General features: G+C 39.6%; 3 protein-coding genes across 3 annotated transcripts in view; 2 read left to right on the top strand and 1 right to left on the bottom strand.

Annotated features, from left to right (window-relative positions):
• Window positions 1-8,819, top strand: part of LOC118424553 (dynactin subunit 2-A-like) — a 29,874-nt gene extending 21,055 nt beyond the window's left edge. Inside the window, exons 4-12 of the mRNA XM_035833173.1 lie at window positions 1,019-1,083; window positions 2,413-2,508; window positions 4,647-4,807; window positions 5,462-5,630; window positions 6,090-6,155; window positions 6,565-6,753; window positions 7,652-7,754; window positions 7,983-8,074; window positions 8,399-8,819. Of these exons, the coding sequence (XP_035689066.1) occupies window positions 1,019-1,083; window positions 2,413-2,508; window positions 4,647-4,807; window positions 5,462-5,630; window positions 6,090-6,155; window positions 6,565-6,753; window positions 7,652-7,754; window positions 7,983-8,074; window positions 8,399-8,485 (1,028 nt within the window). The 3' untranslated portion in view covers window positions 8,486-8,819. The remainder of the gene's footprint in view (window positions 1-1,018; window positions 1,084-2,412; window positions 2,509-4,646; window positions 4,808-5,461; window positions 5,631-6,089; window positions 6,156-6,564; window positions 6,754-7,651; window positions 7,755-7,982; window positions 8,075-8,398) is intronic.
• The window catches only part of LOC118424537 (trichohyalin-like), a 565,429-nt gene that overhangs the window by 478,506 nt on the left and 73,106 nt on the right, over window positions 1-13,817 (top strand). The window lies entirely within an intron of this gene.
• Window positions 9,881-12,428, bottom strand: LOC118424578 (60S ribosomal protein L27). The gene is made up of 5 exons (XM_035833208.1): window positions 12,292-12,428; window positions 11,778-11,870; window positions 10,887-11,056; window positions 10,349-10,459; window positions 9,881-9,970 (listed from the first exon to the last, which is right to left on the bottom strand). Exons 2-5 carry the CDS (start codon window positions 11,856-11,858, stop codon window positions 9,922-9,924), a joined length of 411 nt encoding a protein of 136 aa, XP_035689101.1. The 5' UTR covers window positions 11,859-11,870; window positions 12,292-12,428; the 3' UTR covers window positions 9,881-9,921.

Here is a 13,817-nt window from a genome sequence, read left to right as displayed (position 1 = left end):
TGGACTATTGTGAAACTTGTGAATGGGCCATCCTCAAAATCAAAGGTCCAATTTTTCTACAAAGGAATCTATTTGGTGGAGAATCCCTTCCCCCACTGGCATTTTGAAATTCTGTCTTTAGTCTTCATGTTAAGTCTGTAAGTTTGACTGTAGAAACTTGGTAGACATGAATAAAAGCTCTACTCTACTTCGTTCTTGTTGTTTTCTTGAACTGGTACGCACTGAAATGTGTAAACCCGTCAATATAACGTGGTCATTTTGCACTTGGTCCACTGATTTTATAAAGGTCTGTTGTTTTCGGACTGGACCAACACGAAAAACGGTTTTGTACTGGTCCGATGAACCGGTACCCACCCCTACACAGGGACATTTCATTCAGGTGTTTCATGGATATTTATAACTGCATCGTTCATTTAGTATGTTGTATTATACAAACCACAATGAAAAATTTCCTAGCATTGCTAGAATACAGCAGGGTACTAGATATGTTAATGTGCAAGGTAAAAAAAAAAGCACTACGTGCAGGTCAGTCATGATGAACTATTGATAGTAAGTCAGTCAACAGTTCTCTGTGGCCGTTCCCTATAGATGTTTGCGTGTGTTGGGCAAATCTACCGTCACGCATGAAACACAAGCGTCATCTGATTGGTTATGCGTGCATGTAGTGAAAAGTGAGGAATATATCTCTTTGCACTGGAGCCAAGTTCTTCTTTGCCAAGCCTAACTCAATCCAGCCTTGACAGTTAGAAGGTTGAAGAATTAACATTACGCTGTCGTAATTTTAGGCTCAGTTATAATTAGTGCTTGTAGAAAAAAAAAATGCACCAAAATACACAAATTTAGTCAAAAGCTATTGACATTACAAGAATTTTACAACATTGTACATGCATACCGGGTATTATAAGGGGTTGATATCATGTGCATGTACTCTGTTTTCAATTTCACCTAACCATTTGACAGTATTTCCTGTCGCCGTCAGGCTGACTAACTCTCGTGTCGTCATCGCTTTGTTTTCCAGATTTCTCTGATCGCATCAGCGGGTCCCGCAGGACTGGCTACGAGACACGCACTGAATATGAAATCGTGAGTATACAGCACTTATCAGCCAATGGTGGGCATTCTAATGTATTACTCATATGGAGGTGGAAATTGGGCAGAATTAAGGGGAATAGAAGGAAAATGTGGTTTTCATTAAAATAGTGCATGCAGTTAAGTTCAAATCAGCAGCAAGGTGAAACTTATTTTCAAATGGAAATTGGCAAGTACATGTATCTCAAGGAAAATGCAGAAATATAGAATTTGAATTATTCTACTAGACTGAGTAACTCTAGACTGAGAAATTTTACATTTTGTGACATGTCACAATATCATTAGAGAACCATTGAATTCGTAAACACTTTCCTTTGAGGTAGTACTACAAGACATTGTTACATTGTTATTATTTCACTGTTTTACCTTGTATTACGTTGCTACCCAGAGAAATATAGCTACTATAAAACTGCCATTCAGCAAGTGAAATGCACAGTGCTTAGCATAAATTGTTACTCTGAATGTAATTAAGAGTTTGATGTGACTGTCAGGAAATATGTGCTGCAGAAATAAAGCGTAAATCCTAAACCACTTACTGTTGGCACCAGGTGCGGCTGTGTGCAGCACAATTTTCTTAAATGACAGTTTTATCTGCCTTGAATTATGGGTTTCTCGCAGACCTTGGTTATGTGGAGAAAGTTGATTTCTTTTGTTTCCTGACATCAATACAGTTTTTATTGATTAAATGTTTCAATGTAAGGAATTAAGTACATGTATTAAAGGAAAAATATGAATAGTGGATGGGGATGGGAACGGCCACCTTGCTGTTACTGTGGCCTTCAATCAACATAACGGTGGAGAGTCTTAGCCCGACCTGCTCTTAAACATTAAGAATAATGTTGATTTTCATTAAGTAAAAGTAGTCTCTCAAGACTTGTTCTGATTCTTGACAAACAATCCTGAGGCATAGGGAAAAAATGTTGTGTGTCCTGTTTCCAGACCGACCCTAGTAAAGCCTACCTACGCTAGCTCTTTTATGGGTCGGTGTGATAAAAACTTTTATTAAAAAACCCTGCTTGTCCTATCTATAATGTAGGATGGATGTATCCACAGATTTGTAACCATTATGCACAAAATTAAAGTTTGATATTGGAAATATAATTCATCCACATTGATTTAATTTGTTTGTCAATAAAGTTTTACTTTGTTGACAATAGTGTACCACTTGGCTAACACAAAAATAATCTCTACCTTCTGAAACTAATTTTTCAGGACTAAAACAGGAAACACAACATTTTTTCCTAGGGCTTACCCCTGTTCCTTGAAGATTTTGTACTAATTGTTAACAGTAGTTGACAACGTCTCCGTGTTTTGTTACCCCAGCTGGGAGAAGGTGAGGGAGTGGAGACTCCTCAGCAGAAGTTCCAGCGTCTTCAGTGTGAGATGAAGGAACTTGTGGAAGATGTGGAAAATCTTAAGGTGAGCCAAAATGATCATAATGCCAAGAATAAGAAATATTTCTATCTATACATGAGTCCTCTAAGGACAGAACACTTTTTATATTGTAAAGTCTGTAATTATGTAGTATAACGGGGGCCGCCCTAAGACGGTCCCCGTCGTAAGACGGAGCGGATTTTTTGCTGATCTTATTATCCATAAGTACACCGTGTTTGTTGCCACTGACTATGCTGATTACAAAGGTAAATAAACCAAGTCCATGCACACAGCTTTAATTTGCATTCCAAGTATACTTTAACATATTTACTTCATGTTTTTAAAAAAACAGAATTCTAACAGTAATGTTGACAGTGCTGAATCACTGCGGTCACCGGCCTCTGCGTATTGGCGGCTCGTGTCGCTAACTATACGAACTCTTTCAAGCAGTCACACAACTGCCATGATACACATAAATAAAGCTCCATAAAACACTATGAATATGGGTCTTCAAATGTCTGTTGAGTAGAAAAGCAACCAAAAGGAAGCGACAAAAACATTGCCACCATTGTACTCCCAAGGGAGTGTGGCTGTGAAGGTGACAGACTAGAGTACGCTCCAAAGATTTATTTGACTGTAACAAATGATTCGTGCTGTCTATGAAAATAAGACTTGATAGAGAGATGTAGATGATATTTTCATGTAATCAGACCGAGTTTTGTTGATGTTAGCGGTGTCTTTTTTTCGTAATGGTTTTTTTAGTCGGGCATTTACAATCAGTGCATTCAGCCCATTGCCCGTAAAAACATGAGCTGGATTGTTCTAGGTACAGCCTTCCTCATGTGAGACAAGAAGTACATACAGTCACGATTTTACTGTCAAAAGAAAGCTAAAATATCATATTATTAATTTTTACTGTGTACTTAAATTTACCACTTACTTCTGAAGAAAGCAATATGTAAAACAAGTGCTTTTAAAAAAGCTGGCATTTTGCCAATGTTTGCGTGTGTGAACGTTTTTTTCTAGTTATTAGAATGTCATATAAATAGAACAGAGTAACTAAGCCTGATATTGGCGCATGGAGAGATTCACATATGTGCCTGAATCTAGATCTAGACGCCACCTGTTAAAATTTGCGTGAACTGCAGCAAATTTCACTACACTGCCTGTTTTTGAGTGAGCTCTGTTGCGGGGCATTTTTAAGTTTTTTTTTTAATTTTTATTTCTATTCGGCAAAAAAACGAAGCGGCGAATCCGTTAACCAAAGAAATAAATTGGTGTGGCCAAATGGATGTAAAAATTAGTATTTTAATGGATGTAAAAAAGAAAAAAAAAAATCTACCTCCCCGGATTCGAACCGGGTGCATTGGTTTAGAATGCGTAAACGTTACCACTGCGCCAGTGCGAACATGTTGAAGAAAGACCTGTTTTAACAGGTATAGAAATGTTTGGCATGAATTGAACAGGTCCGTTCATCTCAACATCACTCCATCACCCCATCACAACGGCGACTACTATGGATAGAAGGCATTTTGCGACTGCAAGTCGCAAAATGCAAAAAAGCGTACCGAGTTAGGCACACTGTCCAGCGTAGCACAAAATTGGAAGGTTACATACACGAAATTGTCTCACAGTGTTTGCCGCTTGTAACATGCAGCGCGAAAGGTTCATGAACCACATGAATGCATTTCTTATTCAAGTATGTTGTTCAAATCTATGTGTAAAAAATTCAGTCATCAAAATTTGACCACTCTCAGGCAACTAGCGATGGAGCGCCATGAGTTTGAGCGCAAGAAAAAGCGTACCGTGTTGGGGCACCTCCCGTTACAGAACTTTTGATAGTAGTTGGATCGTGGATGAATGTATTTGTATTGAGAGTACATGATGTATTGTTGTTTTCAACAGAGTCTGTTCCATAATCAGTTTTAAAAATTATGCTAGTAAATCAGGAGCCAAAAAAAACAACAGTTGCACATGCAGTCAACAAGCTTTTAGCAGTACTTGTTAATTTCCAGGATATTGCTGAATGTAAATATGGCCACAGACTTTAGTGTATTTTTCACTCGAAAATCTACCTCAGCACATTAGACTAGGCTCAAGGACCTGTGAGCATATACTAATCTCTAACTGTGATGATTGAAAGTGTCATTTAATCAAATGTTGTTTTAATTTTATTTCTCCAGACTGCCATGAAGGACACGAGTGAGACGGACCAGCTGAACCCTGTGCAGGTGTCCCAGCAGGTGCAGGTGCTGCAGAAACAGCTGTACGAGCTGCACCTGGAGCAGGTGCTGGGGCAGGAGGCAGCTGCTGATATCACTGATCCTCACAACGCTCTGCCAAAGTCAGTACATTTGTAGCATAGTTTATGAATGAGAAAATCTCCTTAAAAGTTTCCCTTCCGTAGATCTATAGCAAAAGGCTATCAGTTTATAATTACATCCAACGTTGGACTAAACACTGTAGGAACTTACCCCTCTAAATTGAATGAACTGAATGAATGAACCTTCTATCTCCAGCATGATATCAGGAACACATCAGGAAGTTTCACTTTAAATAAACACTGGAAACCTTATATATGCATATAACAGTGTGATAGTCTACATTTTTATGTACCACCCCTTAGTAACACCCATTTCCACTGCTGGCTGGGACTGCTTAGTGACCATGGATTTGATGGATCACTCAATGAATTTCATAAAGAACAAATCCTTTCACTTTTTGTCATCTTTTTGGTACATGTAATACTTTTACACTGTGCACCATATTCATCTTATAACATTAAGACAAGGGTCATATAAATCCAATATTGGTTGTTGTGACTGTGAGGTCCCTCAGTGATCACTGATTTGTGGGGGACTTAAGTGATGATAGTTTGACAAACAATGTCATTTATTCCAGGTTTGTACCAAGGCCATAACAAACTTGAGGACAATGGTAGAAGCTACTAGAACAAAAGTGCATACCGGTAATTTTTTTTATATTCTTTATACTATAGGAAGGTGATCACACAACTGGATGCCATAAAGAGTGGAAGTGCCATGACCAAGACCCCCACTAAGAAGGGCCTGTTCTCCCGAGCTGCCCCAGCCGGCTCCACAGACCAGCAGGTCACATACGAGCTGTACTACAGACCAGAGCAGGCCAAACTACAGGAGAAGGCGAAGGTGGGAGGGTACTGGAGACTTGAGTTGATATGCTGTCTTATTGTCTTAATCGTAAACTTTAAGATCTATTGATCATCATCATCAGATCTATTGGTAGGAAATCTAAATGTTTTTTTTAAAACTGGTCACTTATAATTTGGCATGCCATTGGATTTATGTTAGATTAAGCCTTGATATTGCATTCACGGACAATTGTCACAGTCAGTTGTCATTTGTAAGACAGTTCTTCCCCATATATATGTGTGTGTGAAGATTGTGGGAAATTCATTTCTTGTGCCTTTAGTAACCTTTTTTATCATTGTTGTTTTTGTATGCCCATACCAAGGAACATGACTGTTTTTATCACTTATGATAATACATAGTATGGGAAAGTCTATAGAGAGATAGATAGACTGTCTAGATAAGTTTACATCATATCTATTTGTTTCTGTACTAAATATGCTGAAATTTGTTTCCCAGCTGGGACAACTAGAAGAGAGAATACAGCGGTTGGAGGCAGCTGTTGGACACAGCCCTGAGAAAGTGGTAAGACATGGAGTTTATAGACTTAAGAATGTAGAAATTCAACACTACAGTTGTTGATGTGGACATACTAGTACCTTAGTTAGATGGTGTGGGCATGCCCTCTAGCAGCTGGTTTGATATTGCAGCTGATGCTAGTCATGACTGTCCAACATTGCATTCATTACAGACGGGGATTAACACACATACTATGTTGAAGGAAACTAATAATCTAGTGAAAGAATACTGTGGTTCATGATATACATGTGGCTAACACTACAAATCGCCCGGATGGAGGCATGGCAAAACTCTGTCTTGTATCAGCCACACTGTGATTTACATCATTCACCCAGACTCCTGGAAGAATAGTGACAGTTACTAATGGAGATCCAAATCAAACCAAACCAACTTTGAATGTTCTGTCCCTGCCCAGTCTGCCCTGACCAGAGATGCCTCCTCCAAGAGCCTGCTGGGTGCGGTGGCGAGCCTGGAGGCCAGGACCACCATGTTGGACCCCATCCAGCTGGACCACATCGAGGCCAGGATGCAGGGGGTTCTCCAGAAACTGGCCGAGCTCAACAAACAGAGGGCAGCTGTGGAGGATGCTGACAAACAGAGCAAGGTACCAGGGTTAAAAGTTAAAGTTGCTCGTGCATCTGTGAAGATGCTAAGAGGTGGCGCCCATCTCAATTTCTGTAGCCCTTGGGCCACACATTTGTGCAAGCCACTACAGCAGGGGACTTGTAGTGATGTGTGTTTAACTCCCATACTCTTCCTCATTGGTAATGCTAAGCAGAGAAAGCAGCATGTACCATTTTTAAAGTCTTTGGTTTGACTCGACCAGGGATCGAACTCACGATCTACTGAATGAAAGGCGAACACTTTGCCCACTCCGCCATTGCACTGGTAGACCGGAGTTTAGTTTCTTATATCAACTAACATTTCACCTTTTACCCACTGTTTGATTGGTATAAGCATTTTTTGTTAGTTTCTAAAATTACATGTCAGTCAAGAAAGAGTCAGTTTTCCTGAAGACAGTTAAAGCCATCAGGTGAAAATTTGTCTTCTTTTAAAAAGATGCTTTTGAGGTTCAAGCCTTCTCACAATGTCAGAAATTCTTATAGAACATATTACTAAGCAATCCTTTCGTTACTCTATCGTTTAAGTAGACCTTCCTCCTCTGCTATACATGTGTATTTTCATCAGCGTTGCTTTGTTACTATGTTGATTTGTGCCACCACCATGTCAAGTTATCATCTTAGTATATCTGCCATCATATAAGCATCATTCATAGTTCCTGTTACAGAAATACTATTGTTCAAACTGTATTTACTATTGGTTAGTAATTTATTATTAGAGAGTGGACTGGTTTAAGCCTAGCCGAAGCGTTGCGAGTGGCGGAAGACAGAGTCAGATGGAGAAGCAACAAATTGTCATGGTGCCCCAATGACCCACCAGAAGGTCAAGGGGTAGGTGAGGTGTGAGTTCAAACAGGTAACATGAATTCTATTCCTTTCCAGATCTCTGAGCTGTATGACCTGATGAAGAAGTGGGAGAGTATGGCCAACAGCCTTCCTCAGGTGGTGGAGAGGATGGCAGCTCTTAGTGAACTACATGAGCAAGGTAGGTCTGGGGCAGACCAAGAAAGATCATGGGGTGGGGCGCCCTTGAAAACTTGCACTGTAATGTTTCCACAAAGGCGTTTGTCAAAAGGTAGAAAAATGTCAAAAAGAAAATATCACTATGCTTGCTTTGTCTTGCTGTATTCAGCTTATTATCCTAATATCAGTGTTTACAGTGGTTCAATTCCATTGTTAAAGTCTCAAAGTCTTTTCACTGTATCTTCCTTAGCCATGCAGTTTAGCCAGGCCCTGAGCCAACTGGACACCACACAGCAGCAGCTGTCCACTACTCTCAAGTCCAACACCACTATGGTCAAGGAGGTCAGTTAGACTTTATATTACAGCAAACTATCTATATTCCCTTTATACATATGTGAGTAGTGGGATACGCACGACTAACATTCCTTTTCTAGATATATTGTTGCAGAACTGGTTATCAGCTTCCATCTATGTTCATACTTAATATCAATGTTAGCATCACAATTTGAAATGGTGTAAAACTGTTTCACTTTATCATATGCCATGTAGTATACTAGCCACTTATGGATGGTATGGCTTGTAAATATATGCCTGTGTGATTTGTGTACCTCTTTTGGAAGAGTACTGTTACTGTTACTAATTGCTTTTTTACTGTTGCCTTTTCAGCTTCAAGACAATTTTGCTACCAACATGGCGACCATAGAATCCAACTGTAAGGCCCTTGATGCACGACTGAAGACTGTAAATAAGTAACCATGTAACTGTACTGCAGTTTACCTTGTCAACAGTTTTAAGTTTTCAGGCTTTGCTAGATGTTCCCAACTCTCCATAAATGGGCTCTTTTCACATTTGTATAATACTGCATTATTCTCTTACAATGTCTATTCTTGGATTATATTCGCAAGGATTTTTTGACACTAGCACTTATCATTAACTCTGGCATGCTCATGATTGTCATCAGTCCATGTAGTTCCTGCTATTGTTGACAAAGCTATTGTATTGAAGCTGTATTCTGTAATGTGCAAGGCTTAATCGAGGAAACGTCAATACAAAAATTAATTGGCAGTAAAGAGTAATACTGGTATGAATGTTTATTGCACTGTTGCTATACACCTTTCTCACGCGGCGGCCATGATAGATCTAAAACGAGTTCAATGTGGCAAACAAAAGGCTGTCCATCATAATTAGCAGTTCGACCAATGGTAGCCTGCCAATTAGGAAATCGACCAATAAGTGAATGGCTGCAAATTCGTTAAAAATTTGCATTATTATGTTGTTATTTTGCATCTCTTAAGGGACTATGGGGTCAGTCTACACTACTCTAAATTGCTACATCTTTCGGTGCATAACACTTCTTGTAATATTTGTTATTCTATCTTATATCGGTAAAATTTGTGTGGTTTGGGGGAAACTAAATGGGACCTGATTTTAGAAATAAGTTTTGTCTGTTTGCCTCATTGACCTCTTCTTCGATCTATCATGGCCGCCGCGTGAGAAAGGTGTATTGGGAGGGGATTGCTGATGGTAAAGAATAGATAACAAGTGTTCTTGCATCTTAGTTGATGCATTAAAGAGTTTGGATTAATTGAGAGGCAAGTGATGCCCGTTTCATTGGTGCTGACAGGGAAGTCATATTGGTCTGATATGTCGTGGGCTTACTTTTGCAGAGCCAAACTAGTTTGTTTTACATAATTTATCCTTATGCATAATGAGACATATACTCATCCAAGTAATCATGTTTGCAGGCAATTGGTAACTGTTAAACCATATGTCAAAGGCAATTAAATACGTTGACATGCAAATATCAGATTTTCCGAGTGTTTTCTCTCCTATATTCTCATTCTTTAGTGCACTATATTACTTCCTTAAGTGGGAGCAAGTAGCAGAAGTATGGTATTCACATTTTTTTCTCCACACAACACAGTTACTCATTCTATCACCCAACATTTGTCCATGCACAACCACTAGTAAACAAGGATATGTCTTTTATACCATACCACCCAAACATGACTGTCCTTAATTTTGAAAAACACTTTTTACTAGTGATTGTAACCATTAGGCAACACACAACATATGCTCAACATTCATCTCCCGACATGTTCAAACTCTTAAGTACAATGCGACACAAAAAGAAGACCACAAGGCTGGTATGTCTCCAACGGAATACGACAGATTTATTATAATATCGTTTAGAAGCGTAGCTTCTGGAAGAACCACTTGTTCTTGCCGGTCTTGTATCTGAAACAGGAGGAAAATGTGTCAAAATCATGGTACAACATCACAAAAATAATGTGTTGAAGGCAGTCATCTTATTTGGAGGCCTTTGTGTTTCATGCACAGTAATGTTGGAGTGTTTCGTCTCATAGTGTCATGAGAAGGGACACTGCAAGATAGCGACACACCATTTCTTTCTGCAGAGGGAACGCCATACAAGTAATGAGTACTGCTTGTCTGGAACTAGTTCTGCACTTTGTCTATCTGAACCTGAAACCTTTTTCTGGACCAGCAAAAACCTACGTGTACTGCAAATACAGTAGCTATACAATAATGTATGCATACAACTATCACCATGCAGGAGTAAGATTTATAGAGTAGACAGCATTTTCTTAGACCCACCTCTCCTCAAACTTGAGTTTGGCTTCCCGCTTCGCCTTGCGTTTCAGCGCAGGATCCCTGAACACATCCTTGTTGATGAGGCCCTTGTCCAGTGGAACATCAACAGAGTATCTAAAGAAAAACAATACAAATCAGTATACTTCATACAGTAATGGGTCCTGTATAAGAAAGTAATTATTTGCTGCATAGGGCAAACATTCAAATATGTGAAATATTTCTGCTATCAATTTTTCACCAGTCAAAACTTTGTCAAGACTAAAAACAGTTGAAATCAAATGTTCTTCACTATTTTGTCAAGTGATGGTAATGTTGGAGTGTTTCGTCTCATAGTGTCATGAGAAGGGACACTGTAAGATAGCGACACACCGTTGCTTTTTGCAGAGGGAACGCCATACAAGTAATGAGTACTGCTTGTCTGGAACTAGTTCTGCACTTGATACTAGTAATAATGCAACTTGACAAAGTCAGTAGTATTTTTTAGTCTCTGGTAACCACAAAATGATGTGTACACAGACCACATAGAAGTAATCTTACATACCTTGTGGGCATGATGTGGTTGTAGTTGCACACCTTCACGAAAGCCTTGACCTTGGACCTCTTGGCCAGGCGTTTCTTGCCCATCCTGGCGGTAACGCGGCGAGGGTAGCGGTCCATGCCAGCCACTAGCGCATGGCCATAGGGTCTGTCGTGCGTACCCTCATCATAGTTCTGTGTACAAAGGAAATCACTCAGCATTTAGAGGTCTGATGGTAGTAGCTTTACATATTAATGTATATCATATAAGACTAGAAAAAAAAATTGTGTACAGAAAGGAGCTTTAACTGAGTTCAAGGAAATATGTGGCGCCTGGAAACAAGAGTCACTGTCTTTTAATGAACATTTCTGGAAACATCTGTCTTGAAATGTACCTAAACTAATTAGTATCATTGGAATAGTTTCTTAATGTTGGAGTGTTTCGTCTCATAGTGTCATGACAAGGGACACTGCAAGATAGCGACACACCGTTGCTTTTTGCAGAGGGAACGCCATACAAGTAATGAGTACTGCTTGTCTGGAACTAGTTCTGCAAGAACACTATATAGTATCAATAGATACATGCACTCTCATGAACATTAATATGATTATGAAGTTTCAGTGAATAGCCAACTCCAAATATATCACTATTATCAGCAACTCTGCCTGAGAGTCTGTGTAATGTATTTGTCACATTTCCGATTAAATAAATAAATCACAAATTTCAAGTTAAAGAAGTCACTATCAAGTAACTAAGTTGACAGAATTTTGAAGATAGAAAATATAAGAACAGGAATAAGACCTCTCAAAAATACATTTAGTACAAAATATCTGCATATCGCCCCCCTCCCCAAACAACTTGCATTTTGTGTAGACGCAAATACACGGTCTGTAGGACTAAATATCAGTACCCTACCTTCACGATGACAGCTTTCCTGCCTGCATACTTCCCTTTCAGGACGAGGACGACTTTCCCCGACTTCAGGAACTTCCCCATTGTGATGTCGGCCTACAAATTAAATGGATAAATTTTTGTTAGCATCTTCAGGCATGGCGACTTCAGAAAACAGCTTCTGGATATCAAGTACGTCTACTAAATGTGCGGTACGAAAGCAACTTCCTTAGAACCAAAACATCATTAACGGGACAGCTAGGTCCCTTCGAAGCAGCAAAATTTCACTTTTCACTGTAATTTTGAGTACTGGACGCGTCACAGAAGTCGGCGCCATACAGAAACGTGTATCCACACTGCTACAGATGATCATCATTTTTATGGCAGATATATCAGGCTAAATTTGAGATAATCAAAGAAAATAATGACGCTGTTGCATTATTTTGACTTCTATCTTGCTGCACAACTGTATTTAGTGCACTTGGTTGACGCAGAAGGGTGGATTGACACCGATTTCTCGTCAGGGTTTTACACTCACCTACACCAAGATGGCGGCCAGTGAAAAGAGGCCGAGTGGAGCCTTCGCAGGGGGTAGAACATTTTCCACTCTCGCTAAATCTCGGCGGCCTGGTCCTCTCGCGTAGCACGAGATATAGAGCGCCCCCTTGCGGTTCGTACTGAATAATTCACTGTATCTAGTATTATCTAGTGAGTGAGTATTATAAAGTGAAGGTATGGGTATATGAATGTCCTTGTTACATCATTTTGTGGTCTCTTGACAAGATGTCTGTGATTCAACTAAGCTATAACGTTACGTAGGCATCCTTCCATCTTAGCGCTCTGTATCAACCTGGCTCTGTATGAAAGCAGGAAATGCTCACGTATGTCATCTAACGCTACAAGTGTGATTATTGACACACACCAAACAAGAAAGCTTTTAAAAAAAGCTGGCCGGGGCGCATTTGGAAGGACTACCTCAAAATTTCATGTTGTGTTCCAGTAAAATGTGCATCATTATTAAACTAGAAGTTTATATCTAAAATCTATGGGAAGTTGGCTGGAAACCTTTGTTCACTGGTATAATTGGATTTTCCGGCGTACTTTTGTGGGCGGAATTGTATCCCTTGTGTGCGCTGTGTGCCGGATATAAAAATCGTAAAAGAAACTCCGGTGCGAGACCACAGCCAAAGGCGGGAAGAGGTCCCGGATGTGCATTGTCGTTCTTTCTTCGTGACAGAAATTTCACAGGCAGACATGGTACGAATATGTAATGAACAGATTATGGACGGTCAATACTTCTCAAGCTTCTGAATCGTTTGGATATGAAAATTATCGTGCTGAAGATATTTATACGTGTCTGGGGGATCCTACTAGACAACTTGTATAACCAATCAGAAACCAGTCTGCGATTCTCCGCCAATCAACGATCAAATTGGCGTGCACTTGGATGCTTGTGGTGCATGGCACAATGTTTTTCCCAGTACTTTGGTTACAATGTGGTGCAAATGGAAATGCTGTGTTTGGTTGTTGTAGGTTCTCTTTCGTAGATACAAACTCTGGTTTAACCAAGGTGTATGTGTGTTGTTGTTGAACTTGAAAGCAGTTTTCTGACTCAATCATAGAAGAAACATTGCTAGTCAGATTGATAATGTGTATACCAGTAGGTTCAACTGATAAGAAAACATTTTCTGCTTGTACTGGGACAACCTCAAAATTGCATGTTGTGTTCCAGTTAAGTTGTTGCAAGAATGAAACTAGATTGCTGTTTGAACTGTGCATGCTTAAAGTAGAAGTGCCATGGCTATCTGGCAATGCTGTTATGGGACTTCTGGCATGTGAGTCATAAACAAAATACTTGTTATCAGCGTGCAACAATGCTACTGTTGAACCAGTTATTCCATGTGCTGTTATGAAAAGACAAGTGTTGGATTCAGCAAATGCTGCTTCTAGGGCTTTCTTTAAGGTGTAATAAGGATAGACTGCTTTCTGTGCAAATATGTCTCCAGTGTAAGACTCTTTTTATGATACACGTACAGTATTGTTGTAAAGTTGCAAATAGTCTGG

Source organism: Branchiostoma floridae, chromosome 10, assembly GCF_000003815.2.
Source record: "Branchiostoma floridae strain S238N-H82 chromosome 10, Bfl_VNyyK, whole genome shotgun sequence".
Classification (NCBI taxonomy): domain Eukaryota; kingdom Metazoa; phylum Chordata; class Leptocardii; order Amphioxiformes; family Branchiostomatidae; genus Branchiostoma; species Branchiostoma floridae.
The sequence above is the reverse complement of the archived record's forward strand: the minus strand, read 5'-3'. Positions and strand labels throughout refer to the sequence as shown.

Bases quoted from the DNA above. Each gene is read 5' to 3' on its own strand.
- LOC118424578 (XM_035833208.1), bottom strand. From the start codon at position 11,858: ATGGGGAAGTTCCTGAAGTCGGGGAAAGTCGTCCTCGTCCTGAAAGGG. The intron at 10,460-10,886 runs GTATGTAAGATT...GTTTTTCTTTAG, and splicing joins AACCACATCATGCCCACAAG to ATACTCTGTTGATGTTCCAC. The intron at 9,971-10,348 runs GTGGGTCTAAGA...CTCCTGTTTCAG, and splicing joins AAACTCAAGTTTGAGGAGAG to ATACAAGACCGGCAAGAACA.